The sequence below is a fragment of the Pelodiscus sinensis genome, chromosome 3, assembly GCF_049634645.1.
Source record: "Pelodiscus sinensis isolate JC-2024 chromosome 3, ASM4963464v1, whole genome shotgun sequence".
Lineage (NCBI taxonomy): Eukaryota > Metazoa > Chordata > Testudines > Trionychidae > Pelodiscus > Pelodiscus sinensis.
In genome coordinates, this window is record NC_134713.1 from 125297582 (window position 1) to 125317685 (window position 20104).

Sequence of the window (20104 nt, forward strand, 5' to 3'; positions counted from 1 at the left end):
CTACCCTCTGAAACTTTAAAAAGAAAACGGTTAATAAAGGTTAAAAGCATTCAAGATACCTTTGAGATCTTCAACAGTTTCTTGTGCTGGCAGTTCCTAAAAAATGAAATACATTCAATTAATTGTGTTCAAATTAAATAGTGTTTTTAAAAATCCAGAATGTAAACTCAACAATCATCTCATCAATTGTTAATACATAAAATTCAGCAACTTGTTTAGTTTAATAATGGAGGTTGCCTATCTCCTAGAACTGGAAGAAGGGACCTTGCAAGGTCATTGAGTCCAGTCCCCTGCCTTCACAGCAGGACCAAGTACCATCCCTGATGAATTTTTGCCCCAAATGGCCTCTGCAAGGATTGAACTTGCAACCCTGGGTTTAGCAGGCCAATGCTCAAACCACTGAGCTATCCCTCCCCCCTAACTTGTGAATGTACCCATGGGAGCTGCACATTGTGGAAGGTGAGACGGTGACGCTATAGTATCAATTATGTTGTACTAGTAGTTCAAACCAGGATAAATTTAGTACTGGATTTCTTACCAGTCAGCAGCCCCAGGTATTGGGTTTTAGTCAGAAAGGGACAGAGAAATATATATTGGTTTCCTTTTTTAGACTATAGATTTTTTTATACATGTTAGGTTATTAGGTTATTACAATATTTGGAAAGAATCTCTTACACAATACTGGAAAATAAAGCCATCTACTTTAGAAGACTGAGCTGTTAACCCCCAAAAAGGATCCTATGGAGAAAATCTATGAGGTGTGGCTCCTCTTAGTAGCCAGACACGCTTGCAGCAGTAGGCACCAGAACTGAAAACAGGAAGATAATCTCTCCTGTCATCTCAATGCTCCTGCTGCTGATACCCATTAAGTGAGCACCTGTACATCCTGTGCATTGAATGAGGCAAAAGCTTTATAGAAAGATAGTATGTGATCATGTGATTAAAGATTTATCATCATACACATGGAGGCTAAATTAAGGTTTCACAGACAATCTTAATTTGTCATTCTTCAGTGCTTGACTTTGCAACTGTTATGTTCTTTTAGCATCATTTTCGGTATGTAACATGTTTGTACATCGGGTGGGCAATAAGACGGCAGCAGTTCACCAGAGTTAGCACCTGGTGGGCCACTGCCACTATATTTACGTGCACTTCCACAAGTGCGAGTGCTTGCAGGTCCCATTGGCCACTGGTCACTGTTCCAGCCAATGGGAGCTGCAGGAAGTTGTGTGGACCAGGACACCACTTCCCAAAGCTCCTATTGGCCAGGAATGGCAATCCATGGCCAATGGGAGCTGCAATAGCCCAGACCTGTGAAGACACAAATAAGAACAGTGATGGCAGTAAACTGGATCTGGCTCATGGGCTAATATTTGCCTACCTCTAAGGTACATTGCCACTCAACCTCAACCACCTCCCCTGGTTTTAGAATGTAACTGATCCAAGAATATTTCAATAACTTAGAGGTCTATTCATGTTGTAAAGTCCATTGTGGGAGGTAAGTCAAATGTGTATGGTTTGAGACATGCCTGGAGATATGAGATAGGGGTTATTTTATAAATCTAAAAATAATGCTGTAATGAGGAATAGTTGTGTGAGAGCTGTTACTAATGGTCCACGGGCAAAGTCATTCTAGGCACACAAAATGGTTTCTCTGCATGCTTTAGCAGCCAGCAGTAAAAGTGTTCTCTTGCCTGCACAATGCTCTCTTTTCTTGGGGTATGTCTACACAGCAATGTTATTTCGAAATAACTTAGTCTGCATCTACACAGCAGGCACTTATTTCAAAATAATGTTGGAATACTGTCAACCTGGAGGATTTCTTACTCCAACTTCAGTAACCCTCATGGTACGAGGAGTAAGGGAAGTTGGAAGAAGAGTGCTCTATTTTGAAATAAGTGCTGTGTAGATACTCCCAATTTCAAAATAAGCTATGCAATTGACATAGCTCAATTTGTGTAGTTTATTTCGAGTTAAGCCCTGCTATGTAGACACACCCTTGGCCTGAAGACAGTAGCAGTCCTGAAGATGCTCCAGAGATTCCTACAGGGACTTACAAGAGTGCCTAAATAGGTGACAAATGCCTTTGTAAATCTGGCTCTTTGAAACTAGGCAAAGACTGATCAATCCATTGCAGCAAGAAAGATGACTGCTCTTGCCTGCTTGTGCACTAAAAGGAGGCTACTACAAATCAAATTCAGGAAATAGCTCTATGTATTTCCGTGCAGAATCAGTTCCATAATTGACATGCAGTTGCGTGTTCCCATAAGGTACAAGGCACTGTGTGATATATTATATAGTTCTGCACAAAAAAGAAGCTATAGATATAGAAAACAAACTACTAACCACTAATCCAGAAGAGTGGTGCAAGTTTACAGCCTGTACTCTTGAACTTCCACGGATTGTTGGAGTGGAGTCATTTTGCTTGACATCTTCAATTGTACCATTCTCCCCTATGTTATTGCTGACCCAAAATAAGCAAGTAAAATGTTAGTGCCTGCATCTCTGAAGATAACTATGACTCTGTTTTCATGCACAGCTGCTGACCCATATTTATGACACAAAAATATTATCAAGATCACAGTACTTGAACTGGAGGGGAGGGTCAAAGTGAAGAATGATGCTAGGGCACTTCCCAAGCGACAGTATGCTCCAAAGTTTTCCTCTCTCCCACCCCCGAACGAGCAGCTGTGAAAACTGTGTGCATGAGGAAAGTTTCTACTCCCCCACCAATTCAAAACACTGAAAGATCAACAATAGAGCAAACAATACTTCTAGAAGTTTTGTAAGAAACAAAAAGACACAACCTTAGATTTCAACATAAAATGATTCTGACATCCCAGGGAAATAGGACACAGCCAAGCTACACATGAAATGGTGCCATTCCAAGCTAAGGATACAGAATGAGTGGTTCACCCATGTCTGCCCGATACTGGTCTACAAATTGATGTATCACACCATATACTGGCTTGTCCTTCCTACTAGCAGTATAATAATGAACAGTTAGTATTTGTGTGTTACATTCCACTTGCATCATTCAATTGTATCATCTCGGGTATAGTTTGTGCGCCTGATGTACTTCCCAGTAATTATCCATTTAAAACAAATAAATGGTCATGGGGTTAGGAAAGATCTGTGTCTTTAGACACAGAACAAAATATTTTCTTTTCTGCTGTCAAGTCTGTTGTGCCAGATTGCGGGGTCTTGTCAAAGATTTAATGTTCAAGATTGTAAAGTTTTAATACATTTTTAATCTTCTCTTTTCTATCAGTAAATTGCCAGCAAATAAACAAGTTAAATACAACTGTTTTTTAATGAACATGAATCTGGAAAGTTACCAACTGGTGCTTTCACAGAACCTAATTTTGTCATATTTCTTAGCATTTTACTGTGCAAGCAGTCTCATTAACTTCCATTGATTCTTTGCAATGTAAGATATCAGCCAAAGTGAATAATGGTGCAAGAATTGAGCTCAATGGAAACAGACAAAAGTGAATGTGACCTATCGTGTACTAGTCAAAGGAACTAAGAAGGCTTAAGTTTTCTTTTACAGAAAGGCTATAGAAAGGCCAAAGGAAATCACTATGGGCTAAAGAAGGAGGCCAAACAACCAGAGGATATAGTGTTCAATCAGATATTGGGCGAAAGAGTTACTGTGTACATGAAAAACCAATATAATAAAAGCACAAATACTGTAAGACAAAAAAGCCTATCTGTTTATTCTTATCCCAAGTGTCTTCAGTGCAAGACTTGTTACTTACTGTTCCTATTGAGCTGTCTACTGTATACAGATAGTTATACCACCCCCAATAATATGGTATCAAAGTGCCTATATTTGAGTGCACATTACTGAGCCTCATCCCAATGGGTGTCTGAGCTTAAACACAACCTCCTTTTTTGACATGACAACATTGTATTATTAGATGGCATAAACTAGTGTCTTTGCTTTGGTGTGCACTATTTTGGAGCACTTATCTATCTTAGTCCATTTCTCGTTACTTCTTAAGAGCATCTGAAAACTTTTTTATTCCAAATGTATTTTTGGAATGACCAATGTTGACTACATATTCATTTCTTCTCTAGTCCTTCCCTCCACTTTTTTCCATTTATTCAGGAAGTTTTATTTGAATTTCTACAAAGCAGTCTTCAACATTACCATTTAAATAAATACTTTCAGATACTTTTCGTATTTTATTAATTTGAGTTTATAAAATTTGAGGCTGTGATTCAATTTGCTGTGAGTCTACATGGTATTTTGTAGCAAAGAGTTTATTTCTATTGAGATGAAGTTATATTACATAGAAATTTACCTAAGTCAAACTAGTCCTCTGGGGACAAGTTAAGAGAGACTGAAGTAAAAGGCAGTAGCTACATAAACCTGAAACCTCAGCCAACATGCTCCTGTGTGTAAAATGGTTGTTACAGTCATTCCATCCTTGCTTTTGCAAATCCCATTGCAGTTTACATTTAGGGCTTGTCTACACAACAGAGAAGACCGAAGCTGATGCAGTCAATTTTCAGGGTTCGAATTAGTGGGTCTAGTGAAGACACACTAATTTGAACTGAGAGGGTGCTTCTGTCAGCACCATTAGTCCTGCTCTTATGAAGAGTAAGGCTACAATTGTTTTTGCGCAAAAACTCGTGGAGCATACACACTACAAGCGCATTTTTGTGCAAGAAAAAGTACAGTAGATCATCAGAAGACAGGGCTTTTTGCACAAGAGTTATTCCTCTTTCTACGAGAGCTCTTGCGCAAAAAGGTGTGTGTGGATGGACACCAGAAAAAGCACAGGTGCTCTGATGGCCATTCAGAAAATGGCCATCAGAGCTTTCTTGCACAAGAGCATCCATGGCAGTGTGGATGCTCTCTTGTGCAAAAGCACATCTCTGGCGCAAAAGCACATGGCAGTGTGGATGCACTCTTGCGCAAGGACTTTTTGTGGAAGATCTCTTCCACAAAAAGTCCTTACACAAGATGCCTGCAGTGTAGATGTAGCCTTTGGGAAGTTGATGGGAGAGTGTCGACCTCCCACTGTGTGGACGGTGCCAAAATGCGATTTAAGATATTGCGACTCCAGCTACGTAATTAACATAGCTGGAGTTGTGCATCTTGAGTAGACCTTTCTCCCTTAATGAAGACCAGGCCTTAGTGAGCAACAACCTGGTAGCCTTTACTTCTTCTGCTAGCATATTTGGCTCTGAGTACTGCCACAAGAATACACACAGTTGAGTCACCAGCAGGTGTCCTCCAGAACAACATCTGGGCAAGGCAGGAGCAAACAGAGGAAAGGAAGCAAAGCAAAAGAGAATACAAAGGAATGTGGGGGGAGAGAATTAGAAAGTGGAAGAAAAAAGACTAGAAACGGACCACCAAGAGACAAAACAGAGAAGAACAATGAAGAGACTGGCAATTATGCCAAAATTTGATGCAAGAAGGCACAAGGGGAGGGGATCTTTTGCAATGATGACAGGGCTCCAATAAAGAGGTCTGGAAATCTTCACGTTTACAGTTAGGTATGTCTCTGTGTAAGACTTAAAATCCTGAATATAAACAAAAATTAAACTACAAAAAAATAACAGCCCACTTGTGCCTTGCATGCACAAACAAAACCCTCATTGCATTCAGCAGGAGTGTCTGCTGGCCAGGAAATGCAGGACTGGGCTGCGAGCTTGTACTTGTGATGACACTATAGAATGGTTCAGCATGATGAAAAACTTACCTAAGATTTGAGCAGTGAACTGTATTTTCTTTTTTGGCTTCTTTATCTTTGCTTTGCCTTCCATTCCTTCGAGAAATCCTTTGTTGAGTAACTTCTCCTTTATCAAACATAAGGTGCAGGCGATAACTGATTACCTTTATTGTTGTGAAGAACACAGTCACAGAACTACAGTAGATAAAAACCGTGACTGCATTTGGAGGGAAAGCCTAGAGAAAGGAATAATAAATAGCCAATGAAATTGCCTTCACAATAACAAGAAGGTACTATTATTTATTCAAAAGGTATTAACACCTTTTTTACCCTTTATTTCTGAATGTCCGATACTGCTAACGCTACAGGTTGCACCTCTAAAATCCAGGATTCTCTGACCTGGCAACATCCATGGTCTGGCATGACGATGGATATTCCAAGATCAGAAAGTGGGTGGGGGGCCAGGAGCCAGCGGGCGTCTCAGCGGGGCTGCAAGGGGGGAGCCAGAAGCCAGAGCGTGACTCAGCTGCGCTGAGGGAGGGGGGAACGCCAGGAGTCAGTACACAACTCAGCTGGGCTGCAGGTTTGGGGCAGGAGCAGGCATGCGGCTCATTTGGGCTGGGGAGGAGGTGAGAACTGGCACGCAGGAAGCCTGGGGGCTGAAATGATCTCCCATCATCCAAAAAAATCCTTCATCTGGGATCAATCAGATCCCAAGAGTGCTGGACCAGGGAGGTCCAACCTGTACTAGGTTTTCTTAACACTTCAGAATTGTTGCATCTACCAAGAATTTTATTTCAGCTCATCTGAAAGCTATAAAGGGGTAGTCACATTTCAAACCATTTCCTGTGCTAGCTATGGTATTTCAAATATAATAAAATCAATCAAAATTATTTACAGTAGACAGTTGTTATGAGAGCTTTTAAAATATTTCCCCCTCAGTTACTGCACTGGCAACTGTGTAATATACAGTGTATACACACAGCAGAATATGACTAATCTACACACTGGCTAATTGTCTCCCCAAAACTCTCAGTCCCACCCCACACATTTAAATGATCAAGGCTCCAACATTATGCAAAGAAAAGCATGCTGATGAACCACTGCAGTCCTCTTTACAGGAACAGGGCTTTTCCCTTGTATTCCCTTTAGTTATTTGTAGTCTCAGAGCTAGGTCAGATCTTTTATTCAACTGATACTTTTGAAGGGCTTCAATGTATCTTTTTGAAGGTCACAATTTGGAGTAGGAGAGAGGCAAAAACACACTATGGGTCACATTAAAAGCCTACTAAAGTTAATTAACTGCACTGGGCTTTAGATTGGACCCTAGATATATTACCAGCTCAAGGGTTATTTAGACATAGGAGATTTATTTCACGTTGGCTTCTTAAGCAGCAAATTCAGATGACGCAGCCAGGAATCTCTCTATATATGTAGGTATGAATACATCTATTTTCAGTTTTTCATTAGAGTACAAATGGATCACACACCACATCTTATTTCAGAAACATAATTTCCCCTTTCACCTCAAAAAATCTCAATGATTATCTTGGAACTGTATATGCTTGATCTCTGTTGCAGCTATAAAATAATCCTGTGTTACTTCTGTTCTGATGTCAGCTTAGTATAACACTATTCTTTCCAAGATGTATCTGAGAAAATTTTCAAGCAAATCTTTTTGTTAAGATCCAGTCTCATTCATAAGCAAAGAGCCTATTGCATAGGAATGGAATAGCTATTAACAATTGCTCTTTTTTTTTAAGTTACAGACTAGCACGGATACTCCTCTGTGAGACTTTTAGATTGTTACTGTAGCAGGCATGTTATAAATAACTAAAGATGTTAATTTCTACAAGTTGAAGCTCAAGCTAAAGTACTGAAGGGAAGTTAAATGGAAATACTTGCATGATGAAAGTTAAGTCAAAGGGATTACTCAATGCTTCACTTAAGTATACACCTCAGTACTTTACTGGTTGAGGGCCAAAGGGCTCAGTAGCTTGCAGGATTGAGCTCTCAGAGGGAAAAAAAAGTTCTGTTAATCCATGATGCATAAAATATAATTTAAGACCAGTCCAAGTGCCTGTTCTAAATGGAAGCTTTTGAACATTACAGGACTCAGATCGCAATGGATGATAGCCACACAAAAAATCAATCAGGAATTTGTAAAGCAGTTTCTCTTGAACATCACTCTCCAGGACCCTTCTCCCTCCCTGCCCTGCTATGCTTTAGGCCAGGGGTCTGCAACCTATGGCTCCAAAACCAAATATTGCTCAGTACAGAACTAAATATGGCTATTTTGTCATTCTCAAAATACAGGGCATCCCTGCTATAAATTGCCCCAGTATACATCTGTTCCACACTAAAGTCATTGACACTTGTAGGAATTAATGCATTATAAGTCCTCCCATTCCCCACTCTTAACTTGCACACACAAAAATTGAGCAAATTGAAGTCAACCATGGGGAAAAAATTCCCCCATTTTAAGTTGTTTTGCTATAAGTCCAAGTTTTTTGGAAGATATTTTGGACTTTTAGTGAGGACAACGTGTACAAACAACTTTTTTAAATTAAAATGAAAGTTTATTCAAATTTTTAAAAACTTGTAATTACTCATACCAAGATGTGGGGCTTTTTGTCCTTTTCACCTTTAACTGTTCATTTTAACAACCCAACCATGTATCCTCTCCACTCACTGGAGGTCATGCATATTCTCTTTTTATTTGATTGGTCAAGAAATCTTTCCATCATCATAGGTGATGGTGAACTCTGTAACAGTAAAAAAGGCAAAGAGAAAGAGAGATACAGGCAGTCCCCGACTTACGCGGATCCGACATATGTCGGATCCGCACTTACGAACGGGGCTTTCTCGCCCCGGAAGTCGGGGCGAGAAAGCCCCGTTCGTAAGCTGCTCCGGTGCCCCTGGTCTGCTGGAGACCGTCTCCAGCAGACCAGGGGCACCGGGCGGGTTCCCACGCTTCTGAGGCTTTGCCAGAGCAAAGCCTCAGAGGCGCGGGACCCCCCCGCGGCTGCGGCTTCAGTCCGGGAGCCTGTGGTCTGCTGGGGACGGTCCCCAGCAGACCACAGGCACCCAGATTGAAGCGGCAGCAGCGGCGGTTCCCCGCGCCTCTGAGGCTTTGCTCTGGCAAAGCCTCAGAGGCGCGGGACCCCCCCGCGGCTGCGGCTTCAGTCCGGGAGCCTGTGGTCTGCTGGGGATGGTCCCCAGCAGACCACAGGCTCCCGGACTGAAGCCGCAGCCGCGGGGGGGTCCCGCGCCTCTGAGGCTTTGCTCTGGCAAAGCCTCAGAAGCGTGGGAACCCGCCCGGTGCCCCTGGTCTGCTGGAGACGGTCCCCAGCAGACCACAGGCACCCAGATTGAAGCCACAGCCGCGGCGGGGTCCCTCCCTCTGAGGCTTTGCCAGAGCAAAGCCTCAGAGGCTCTGCTCCCCGTGTCCCTGGTCTGCTGGGGAGAGGGGGGCGCAGCTAGTGTGCTCCCCCCCCCCCCCAGCAGACCAGGCTTTTGTTTTGGACTCTGGGGCAGAGCAGCTGGGGCGCTGCCGATTGGTCCTGCAGCGCCCGCTCTGGGCACTACTGGACCAACCCGGCAGCACCCCAGCTGCTCTGCCCCAGGTCCTGATTCAGCCGCTGCTGGTCAGTTTCAGCAGCGGCTGAATCAGGACCCTGGGGCAGAGCAGATGGGGTGCTGCTAGGTTGGTCCAGTAGCACCCAGGAGCGGCGCTACTGGAGCAACCCAGCAGCACCCCAGCTGCTCTGACCCAGGCGTCCCCAAGTCAGCTTCTGCTGAAACTGACCAGCGCTGACTACAGGAAGCCCCAGGCAGAGTTGCTCTGCCCTGGGCTTCCTGGAATCAGCTGCTGATCAGTTTCAGCAGCAGCTGACTTGGGGAAGCTTGGGGTTCTTAAGTTGATTCTGTATGTAAGTCAGAACTGGCGGTCAGTTTCAGCAGTGTCTGAATCTGGACGCCAGTTCCGACTTACATACAGATTCAACTTAAGAACAAACCTACAGTCCCTATCTTGTACGTAACCCGGGGACTGCCTGTAATTAGCCAATTACCCACTTCTTAACATCCTTAATCTGCATAATTTCAGCACTGATTTTAGGTCTTCTTCTAAATCACTAATAAAAATGTTACCATAGGACCACGCAATGATTGCTGTGGGACCTTACTAACCACACATCCACTTAATGATAATTCCCTATTTACAATTATATTTTGAGGCCTGTCCATTAGTCAGTTTCTAATCCATGTAATGTGTGATGTGTTAAAGTTGTATCTATCCAGTTTAATTAAAATGCAATGCAGTACAAAGCCAAATGCCCTACAGAAGTTTAAGTATATTACACTAGCATTATCGTCATCAACCAAATTTGTAATCTGATTAAAAAGCATTTAAATAACTCAGCTCAGAGATAACAATCTATAGACTCTTGGGTCTGTCAGAACCCATCTCATCCAGCCTGCTGGTTAAGAGAGAGAGGTTTTAAGTTCCCTTCCTGAGCATTTTTTTTCCTTTAGTGAACAGTAGGAATTATGGTCAAGTCTCCAGGCCCTCTATCATACCTTCATGACAAATTAAAAGAATTAACACTACTAATGTAATGGTCTGTGTGTATCCAAAGGAAAAACTCGGACTTATTGAAGTTTTTGCTTTTTCAAAGACACTCAATGTACCCACAAAAAAGCTGGTGGCTTTGGGAAGAGAGAAAACTGGCTTAGCCTCAAAGCATTCGCCAGGGCCCACTATCTTCAAAGATACTTAGGCACCTAATTCCCATTAAAATCAGTGGGAGATAAGCCTCTAGACACTTTTAAGGATCTGGACCTAGAATGGGGATGTTCCTTCTAGTTCTTTGTTCTTTAATGTTCATGAGGATCCTTTACTTTGAGCAGACCCATACCTGTCCCCCACCTGGAGAAATGTGTATTGTCTTTTAGAACAGCCAATCAAGACTCAACAGAAATATGCCCTTTAATGAACAAAAGTCCTGCAGCCACTATAAGGAGAAATATTTCCCCTGAAAATCATCTCATTTAATGTAATTGGAGCCTGACCTTATCTACTTAGAGAAAACATGGAGGCTCGCTGCTTAATTAATGTCTGAATTAGTGCTACAGCCACTTCTTCCACTGTTGTTTGGCTGCATTGCATGGACCCTGAAGTTGTTGTGATCTTTGTTTCCTGTCCACGATGTCTATTAGATATGGTGACCAACAATGATCTTGTAAGACTAAATGGAGCTTTCTCTTCATCACACTGTACTACATTTTTGACAGAACAGTACAGGCAGTCCCCGAGTTACGCGGATCCGACGTAACGGGGCCGTTCCTCTCCCTGGTCTCCAGCAAAGCGGCTGAACACGTGGGCAGCGGGCAGGGCTGTCCGCTGCCCACGTGCTCCGCAGCTTGGCTCTGCTTTGCCCCCCCCGTCCCCCTGGTCTGCAGACGCGTCTGGGCTGTCCGCTGCCCGCGTGTTCCACGGCTTTGCTCCCCGTCCCCCTGGTCTGCAGACCAGAGGGACGGGGAGCAAAGCAGAGCAAAGCCACGGAGCCCGAGGGCAGCAGGACAGCCACGGCGCGTCTGGGCTGTCCTGCTGCCCCCGTGCTCCGTGGCTTTGCTCCGGACACCTGTGGTACAGCAGCTGGGGCACTGCCAGTTGGTCCCGTAGCGCTGCTCTGGGCGCTACTGGACCAACCGGGCAGCACTCCAGCTGTTCTGCCTCAGGCGTCCTGATTCAGCCACTGCTGGTCAGATTCAGCAGCGGCTGAATCAGGACGCCTGGGGCAGAGCAGCTTGGGTGCTGCTGGGTTGGTCCAGTAGCGCCGAGGAGCGGCGGCGCTACTGGACCAACCCAGCAGCACCCCAGCTGCTCTGCCCAGGCGTCCCCAAGTCAGCCGCTGCTGAAACTGACCAGTGGCTGACTACAGGAAGCCCCTGCCCCGGGCTTCCTGGAATCAGCCGCTGATCAGTTTCAGCAGCAGCTGACTTGGGGATGCCTGGGGTTCTTAAGTTGAATCTGTATGTAAGTCAGAACTGGCGTCCAGATTCAGCCACTGTTGAAACTGATCAGTTTCAGCAGCGGCTGAATCTGGACGCCAGTTCCGACTTACATACAGATTCAACTTAAGAACAAACCTACAGTCCCTATCTTGTACATAACCCGGGGACTGCCTGTAACAAGTACCAAAATTTTCAAAAGGAGTGGACAGACTTCTATGCATTTTTGCGTTGGTCTGGATCTCCACACAGTCTCATTTGTAGTGAGAGACTGTTCTCAAACAAAAAAACTGTATTTCATGACAAAACCTGCAGCATTTACTACAAAATACCCTGAGGATGATGTGCAAAAAAAAAAAAAAAAGCCAGAGAGGAGCTGCAGCGACAAATGAACATTGGACAAAATAGCCTGCTGGCATGGTCAAAAAACGGTGGAATCTTAAATTCCACAAGTTTTGCAGGCTCATACAGAATTATTTGAGAGGGAATCCTTTCACTGATGGGGATTATGTTAAGAAATGCATGCTAAAAATTAGTCATGAACTATTTGACAAGTTTCACAACAAGGACAAAATCTTACAGAAAATTCAAGATATGCCATTATTGGAAAAATAGTTCATAACAGAGCTGTGAACAAGGCCCATGGAGTCAACAAGGAACAAATGCAAAATTTGAGTACAGCTACTTATTTTTCATGTGCTTTGGACAAGACAACCAACATATGAGACGTTAATTTGTTGTGTATTCTGGGACAATATATTTTTGGAAATGCTGTGCACGAAGAAATTATGGAGATATTACCAATGAAAAATCAAACAAGGGGCAAACACATCCTTAAAACTGTGATGAACTTTGTAAATGAGAAAAAAATACAGTTGGATAATCTTGTGTCTGTGTGTATGGTTGGCAAATACAGGGAGGGGATTCCTTACTCTTGTCAGAACAGCTGAACCACCTGCTTTTGAACTTCCATTGCATTGTGCATCAAGAGGCACTTTGTGCGCAATCTTATGGAACTGAACTTGGAAATATAATGAGACTGGTCATTCACATTGTCAACTGGATTCTTGCCCAAGCTTTTAATCACCATCAATTTCAGTCACTGCTCAAAGAAGTAGATTCTGACTACATTGATCTATTCAATTTACCTGCTGTGTTTCCTCCCTCTGAGGCATCTGGTAGTGGCCATTGTCAGTAGGCAGGACACTGAGCTAGATGGACCTTTGGTCTGACCCAGTATGGCCATTCTTATGTTCTTATGTACTAATGTACAATGTTCACTGGTTCTCTCATGGCAAAGTTTCATCTCATTTTGCCACCTGCGTTAATGAGATTAAGCTATTTTTTTATATGAAAGGTGTCAAACACACTGAGCTTTCAGATTGTGACTGGTTGCTCAAGTTTTACTCTCGTCAACTTTACTGGTCATTTGAATGAGCTGAAACTTAAGTTACAAGGGCAAGGAAATACAGGTTTGACGCTGTAGCAGGCCGTGTTTGGATTTGAATCAAAATTGACTGTCTTCATCAAAGATATCAAGATGGGCAGACGCGGACATTTTGAAAGATTACGAATGTTTTGTGATTCAGATCAGAGACAGAATCCAACTAGCACCCTTGATTTGCAGCAGATCACCGGGTTTGTTTCTGAGCTCCTGATGGCATTCAAGTCTCGTTTTGTTGACTTCTGCAAACACGGTGCTCTGTTTAAGTTTATGATCTGTCCACATAAATCGTCTATTGAAGAACTGGATTTGATAGTCATTCCAGGCATCTCAGTCAGTGATTTGGAAATGGAAATAGCAGATTTCAAGGAGTCGGATATCTGGGTGGAAAAATTCGTCAAGCTGAATTCTGATTTAGAACGCCTTGCTCAACAACATGCAGAATTGGCAAAACTGCACAAATGGGCTGACACGGAGAAACTGGAGCACAATGATAATCTGATTCTGCAAACTTGGAAAGAAACTCCTGTCATACACAACACCATACAGAATGTCAGCATGGCCTTACTTTCAATGTTTGGCTCCTTTATGTGTGAGCAAGTTTTTCTCATTTGAATCACATCAAAGGTAATTTGCACTCAAGACTGACAGAAGACAGCCTGAATGCATGCATGAAAGTCCCATTAAATAAAGTCCTTGAGTACAATGTTTCATGTATGCTATTATTAATTATTATGTCAATTATTAGTAATATTAAGTTGTATATTTTCAGTCATGCAAATGGGCATTCTTACATGGCTCTTCGTTGACACTTGTTCTGAATGTTTATGTTCTTTGGCTCTTTGGTTTAAAAAGGTTGCTGACCCCTGCTCAAGGCCTCATTGGGAGGCCTGTGTTTTTCAGACAATTTCTCAAAGAACTCCATAACCCAGGTCTTCACTAGACCTGTGGAGAACCAACTGCTATAATAGGAATATTTTGTAGATGACGTTCATTAAATTTAATTGGCTACTGAGTATGAATATTGTCCATGAGCTATCCCAAAATAAACAAAGTAGCAGGCCACATCTAACTCATCATATGCATCTCTAGGCACACAAAAAGCTCTCTCCACAAGGCACTTGATGCCATCCAAAGAGGACAAGATTTTGGAGAACAATCAAGATTTCTCAGCAAAGTGCTCCCAGATATGGTTAGATGAAAGCTGCTAAACCTAGCTTTAATACAAAGAGGAGGTTGATCATATAGGAATTAATTTATAGATTTACTTTTGATGTGCTGTAACTGTACATGTATTTTACCATGCATTCTGTTTTATAACTGTTTTCTCTTCATCTCTTGAGCCTGGACTTCTATCAGAGCACTATCCCCCAGAGTCCTCTAACATGTAGAAATAGACAACACATGTGTTTGAATGAGAAGCACTGGACAGCGATGCATCATCTCTATCTCCAACTTGAAATTTTATCTTCATATTTTGTTTAGACTGTGGGTATGTCTACACTGCATTCCTCTTTCGAGAGAGAAATGCAAATGCAGCTGAGAGAAATTGCAAATGAAGTGCAGATTTTAATTTCCTGTGCCTCATTTGCATAATGGCATCTGGGCGCTTTTTCGAAATACCCTGTTTCAAAAGAAAAAATGCAGACTAGATGGGGTTATTTTGAGAAAAAAAAACCTTCTCTCTCAAAATAACCCTGTCTAGACTGTGTTTTTTCTTTCAAAATAGGGTATTTTGAAAAAGCACCCGGACGCCACTATGCAAATGAAGCATGGGAAATTCAAATCCACACTCCATTTGCAATTTCACTCGGCTGCATTTGCATTCCTCTCAAAAGAGGAATGCAGTGTAGACATACCCTGTAAGAATAAATCCTTTGCAACCTATTCCTAACCAACTTTCTCCTTTTTTCATATAAAAAGAAATACAGCAGTACATTGCATACTCATGCTAACCAGTATGTTTTACAGTTCTCAGACATGTACTCTTTATAAGCATGTAATATCTATGCATCCAGTAAGCATTTTTCAAACATATCAACTGATTCAAAGTCTCAAATGAGAAAGATGTGACGAGTCAAAGCTGCTAGGTACTGCAGCTATATTTAAGGAAATTAATCTGCACTAGACTGGGTGCATTTAGGGGAAATTCCCAAAAAATATCAAAGAAAGTCTACCATTAATTTCATGAAAATTCATGTCAGAGTAGGGACCAGAATCTCTATTTTTAAAGAATGTGGTATTCAGAGAAAACAGCATCTTACCAAAGAAAGTGGAAAAAACAGTGATGAAGATAATGGCCATCTTGAAAGAAACCAGACTTTAAAATTTTGGAGTGAAAATAGGGTTGCCAGGTGTCTGGTTTTGAACTGGACAGTCCAGTATTTGAACTTTCTGTTCAGGAAACAAATTGAGAAAATATAAATGAGAAAATATAAATGTCTGGTATTTTCTAAATAAGATGTAATGTAGATTGTGATGTAATGTCAAGTGTGTCTGGTATTGTGTGTCAACTGTATCAGAGGCAGCAAGGCAGGGGAAGGAGGAGCTGGTGCTGTGGGGAGCTGGCTTAAAAGGTTCGTTTCAAGTCCAGGATCTACCCCCACTGCACCTCTGTAGTTTAAATGTAATAGAAGCCAAGCTGCCTGTGTACCCAGCTCTTATTACATTTAAACTACAGAGCCACAGTGGGGGTAGTTCCTAGACCCGGTGAGAGCTGGGACTGAGGAAGCCTTTCCTTATCGACTAATAGTGTAGTTGATAAAAATGTTATCAACTACACGATCAGTGGATTATCCACCTCTTAACATCCTTAATTAAGACAAGATGCCACATGTGATTGAAAACATTTATCTGGCTCTCCGTATTAACTGAACTAGGCAGCAGGGGTAATGCTGTCAACCCCACTGCCCATGGCAAGAGTGAGCAATAACTTCGGTAAGTGGTCAAAGGCTGCACTTCTGTGGAGGGTGTGTGGGGTCTGCAATGGAGGGTGGGTGTAGAAGGGAGCTTGAGATAGAGGACTGGGGTGCAGGAGGGAGTGTGGGGTCTGAGAGGGGGTTTGGGTGAAGGAAGGGATTATGATCTAGGGCAGGTGTTTGGGGTGAAGGGTCCAGGAGGGGTTAGGGGTGCAGGATAGGATCCTGTCCTGGGGAGGTGTAGGAAGGGGTGCAGGGTCTGGAAGGGAGTTGTGACCTGGGGGAAAGGGTGCAGAGGGTTTGGATGGTGATGTGGGGCAGGGGAATGGGATGCAGGGTCAGGGAGGGATATGGTTGCTAGAAAAGTTTCTGGCCTTGGGGAGAGGTGCAGTGTCTGAGAGGGAGTTGTGACCTGGAGGAGGTGGTGATAGGGCATACAGAGGGTTTGGGTGGTGGCCTGGGGCAGGTAGTTGGGAAGAGTGAGAGGGGGTGCCAGAGGCAGGCTCTGGCCAGGAGGTGCTTACCTCTGGGGACTATAAAATAGTCAAGTAACCAATAAGAATTCATGAGGTTAACTGACTATTCAATTAACCAATATTTAACATCCCCAGTGCTGGGCAGCTGCTCCACCTGGCTCTGCTCCAGCACAGGGAGGAGGGGGGAGAGGGAGTGAGGAAGCTCCATTCACTGCCCCTGCCTTCAGCAAAATTTCTCAGCTCCTATTGGCACAAAACTGGCCAATGGAAACTGGAAGCTTTTGCTAGGGGGTGTGAAGCTTTCTCTTCCCTGCCCAGATATCATTGCAATTAGCAACCTGCTGTTTAAAGCAGCTACAGCTACTGTGTAGTAAGGATGCCAGCAGGGTGGTCGTGGGCTGGTCTGGCCTCTTGCCCACCCTTGGTCCATGGAGTTGACAGGCTGAGACCTTCCCATTCTTCCTACTATTCAAAGTTTTTATTTTCCAATCTGATCCCTAATCCCAATTACATTGCATAAACAAGCTTCCACTGTAATATGCATGTTAAAAACGTCTTGCATTTGTCATAGCACCAAACATCTGCTTTTTCCAGTTAGACAGATTGTTCCTAAGAGCAGACAAAACTATTTCATTTTAAAATATGGTTGTTTCACACAGATACTACAAATACCAAACTAGCAGGTAACTGGTAATTTTTAATCCTGAAAATTGCATAAAAAATATTGCAAAAAAGAAATTACTTCAAAATGCATTAAGGTTGCTAAATGACAAGAATGTAACTACCTGTCACAAAGTTGATAAATTACAAGCATTCAAAAACAAGGGAACAGTCAAGGACAGGCTTGCTCATAGACAGTCTCTGTAATAAATTCACTTTTTATCAAAGATAAAGGAACCTAATCATGGTACACTTGCTCAAGAACAGATTCTGCAACTGATCAGATGATACAGCTCAAAATCAGCCAAACTGGAAATGGCAAGTCTACCTGGGGAGATGAGAAAAAGCCCAGGAAGTTTAAAGTCTCAAGGTCATCTGAAGAAGTGTGTTTTGTCCACAAAAGCTCATGATACTATATATATTTTCGTTAGTCTCTAAGGTGCCACAGGACTTCTCACTGTTTTTTCAGGAAGTATAAAGTTAGTTTATACACATAAAGTTGGATCTTCTCCCACCAACCATCCTCCACAACTTTAAATGTTTTCACTATTTTATCTTTGTTTCACTTCACAATTTTTAGGCCCAATATTCTTTAAACACTTTTCTATGTCATATGTGATTAGTTTCTGAGATGCTCTAGGAAAAGTCACATTTCCTGCAAAGAAGGATAACCATGTATTTTACCACAAATCAGAGTCTAAGAACAAGCTTTCATTTACAATGGCAATCTAAAGCATAGACACAATAACTATAGATCCTGTCTCACATTAGATATTGAACTAGCATCCTGAGAAAAAGCTACTCTTGCATTGTTACTTGATTGGCATCCGTGAGTATGCTCAATGGGAGCAAATGGCATCTTTGCCAGGAAATAAGCTATATGGCCTGATTTTCAAAGATGAGAAGAGCCCTATGTAGACACAAAATTGGTATCTGCATCTGCTTCTGCAAAAATGATGTTTGGATATCCTCATCCACATATGTACCCACAGATATAAAGCTGCTATTCACAAAACTGGCAGGGTTCTAGATACAAAGTTTGTTTCTGTATTTGAAAAAATGGTTCACGGATATCCTCATCTACATTGGCAGATACAGTTACCTATGGATATAAAGCAGATATCTGCAGAGTTACAGGGCTCTAAAGATGGGCATCTGCATCTCCCGTGGACTTCAGAAGGATTTGCAGCTTAGCACTTCTGAAAATTAGGGCAGTCAGCTTTGTAATAATGGAGCATAAGGAAACTGATGTGACAGCAAGGTTTTTATTGTCATTAAAGAAAAAATCTGCAGAATTGAGATGAGTCCATAGCCATGAATACTCAAAGAATGGCAAACACTAGAATCTAGTTATTAGGGAACCTAGTAATAAAATCATGCACTATTCTAGCTAACAATATGTTCTTGCTCTTTCTACCTATCCTATAATCATAGCACACTAAATTAAAAGATTCTATTTTTTCCAGGAAACTATTCATATTTAGCAAACAGAAAGATGTTCCAATCACTTAAATTATAATTGCTTTGCATTTCTTTAATATTTTAAGAGAACAAGGTGGAGGGCTAGATGTAATAAAAAGTGATGTGCTTTCACACATTATTTACAGTCTGTGTCTCTGTACAGGCGGGAGGAAAGTAAGAGCATAATTTGGCCACATTCATTATTGAATGTTAACTTAACCACTGATGTACTTTCCTGCAGGACGACCACGTTATTGGGCCTAAAAGGCTCACCCCTATTTCAGAATGAAAACATGAAAGTATAGCTGGCAAAACTATAATACCATGGGGAAGGTGGAATTAAAATTGGCATGCACCTCCCAAAATCTACACAACATTTGTTTATTGCTATGTATCCATCTTTCACTAGGAGAGCATATTCATTCAAAAACTGCAGCCTAGTAAAATGGTATAAAAGACCACAAAATTGACTGGTGGGGAGGGAGCACTGACTTAATACTGGTCAGGGGACACTGCTCCATAGTATAATCGAAATGGGTAAAACATAGCAAAGTGGGAGAGAGGGGATTTTAAAACCGCACCAAGAAAAAAAATACTCATCCAACTATAGCAGGCTACTTCCTTCCCTCTCCCTTCCTGGCCTCCCTAATGCCACCCCTCTGTTCCTCCTCCCCCGCCCCCATCCCTACCCCAAGGCCTGTGTCCCCATGACCCAGAACCGCCTCTAGCTCCTGCCCTCTCCGTCACTCTTCTCTCCACCGTGGAACCCCCCCCCCACACACACACACACAATCCTGGGCCAGGTCCCCGCAGCCTCACCAGGTGCAGCGCCAGCGGCAGCGCCAGCAGGAAGAGCCACAGATAGAGGTGGCAGCTGTTGGTGAATTTGCTCTGCTCCGGGTCGTGGTACCAGCCCCCGGTCAGCGCTGCCCACACGCCCTGCCGCAGCAGCTGCACCGCCTGGGACACCATCGCCGCCCGCCGCCGCCTCACCCGCCCCTGCACCGGCTCCTGCGGCGGCCGCTGCGGCGCTGCCCGGCCCCGGGCGCTACTGGCGCCGCCATGCTGGATGCTGGGAGGATTCTCCCATCATGCTCTGGGCCGACGCCGTGACCGACAACCCCGCCCTGGTCCACCGCCTCCACCCCCCTCCCGCGCACATTGGCCGCGTCCCTTCCCCGAGAGCCCGCCACAGCCCTTTGCACGTGCTGCCCGCGCCAGCACCCACCGGCCCCCTCCCGCTCCCGCTTCATTCCTAGCACCCACCGCCCTGCTTTCAGCACCCACTGCCCTTCCTCCTGCCCCCCTGCACCCACTGCCCTTCCTCCTGCCCCCCTGCACCCACTGCCCTTCCTCCTGCCCCCCTCTTCATCCACTGCCCTTTCTCCTCCCCTTCCTTCTGCACCCACTGCCCTTCCTCCTGCCCCCCTTCTGCACCCA

The 20104-nt window shown here is 43.4% G+C and overlaps 1 protein-coding gene across 1 annotated transcript in view; it reads right to left on the minus strand.

Annotated features, from left to right (window-relative positions):
* Positions 1-19734, minus strand: part of PCNX2 (pecanex 2) — a 225416-nt gene extending 205682 nt beyond the window's left edge. The window contains exons 1-4 of the mRNA XM_075924756.1: positions 19484-19734; positions 5721-5926; positions 2347-2464; positions 60-96 (exon numbers count right to left, since the gene is read on the minus strand). Of these exons, the coding sequence (XP_075780871.1) occupies positions 60-96; positions 2347-2464; positions 5721-5926; positions 19484-19636 (514 nt within the window). The 5' untranslated portion in view covers positions 19637-19734. The remainder of the gene's footprint in view (positions 1-59; positions 97-2346; positions 2465-5720; positions 5927-19483) is intronic.
* Positions 19735-20104: the final 370 nt, after the last annotated feature.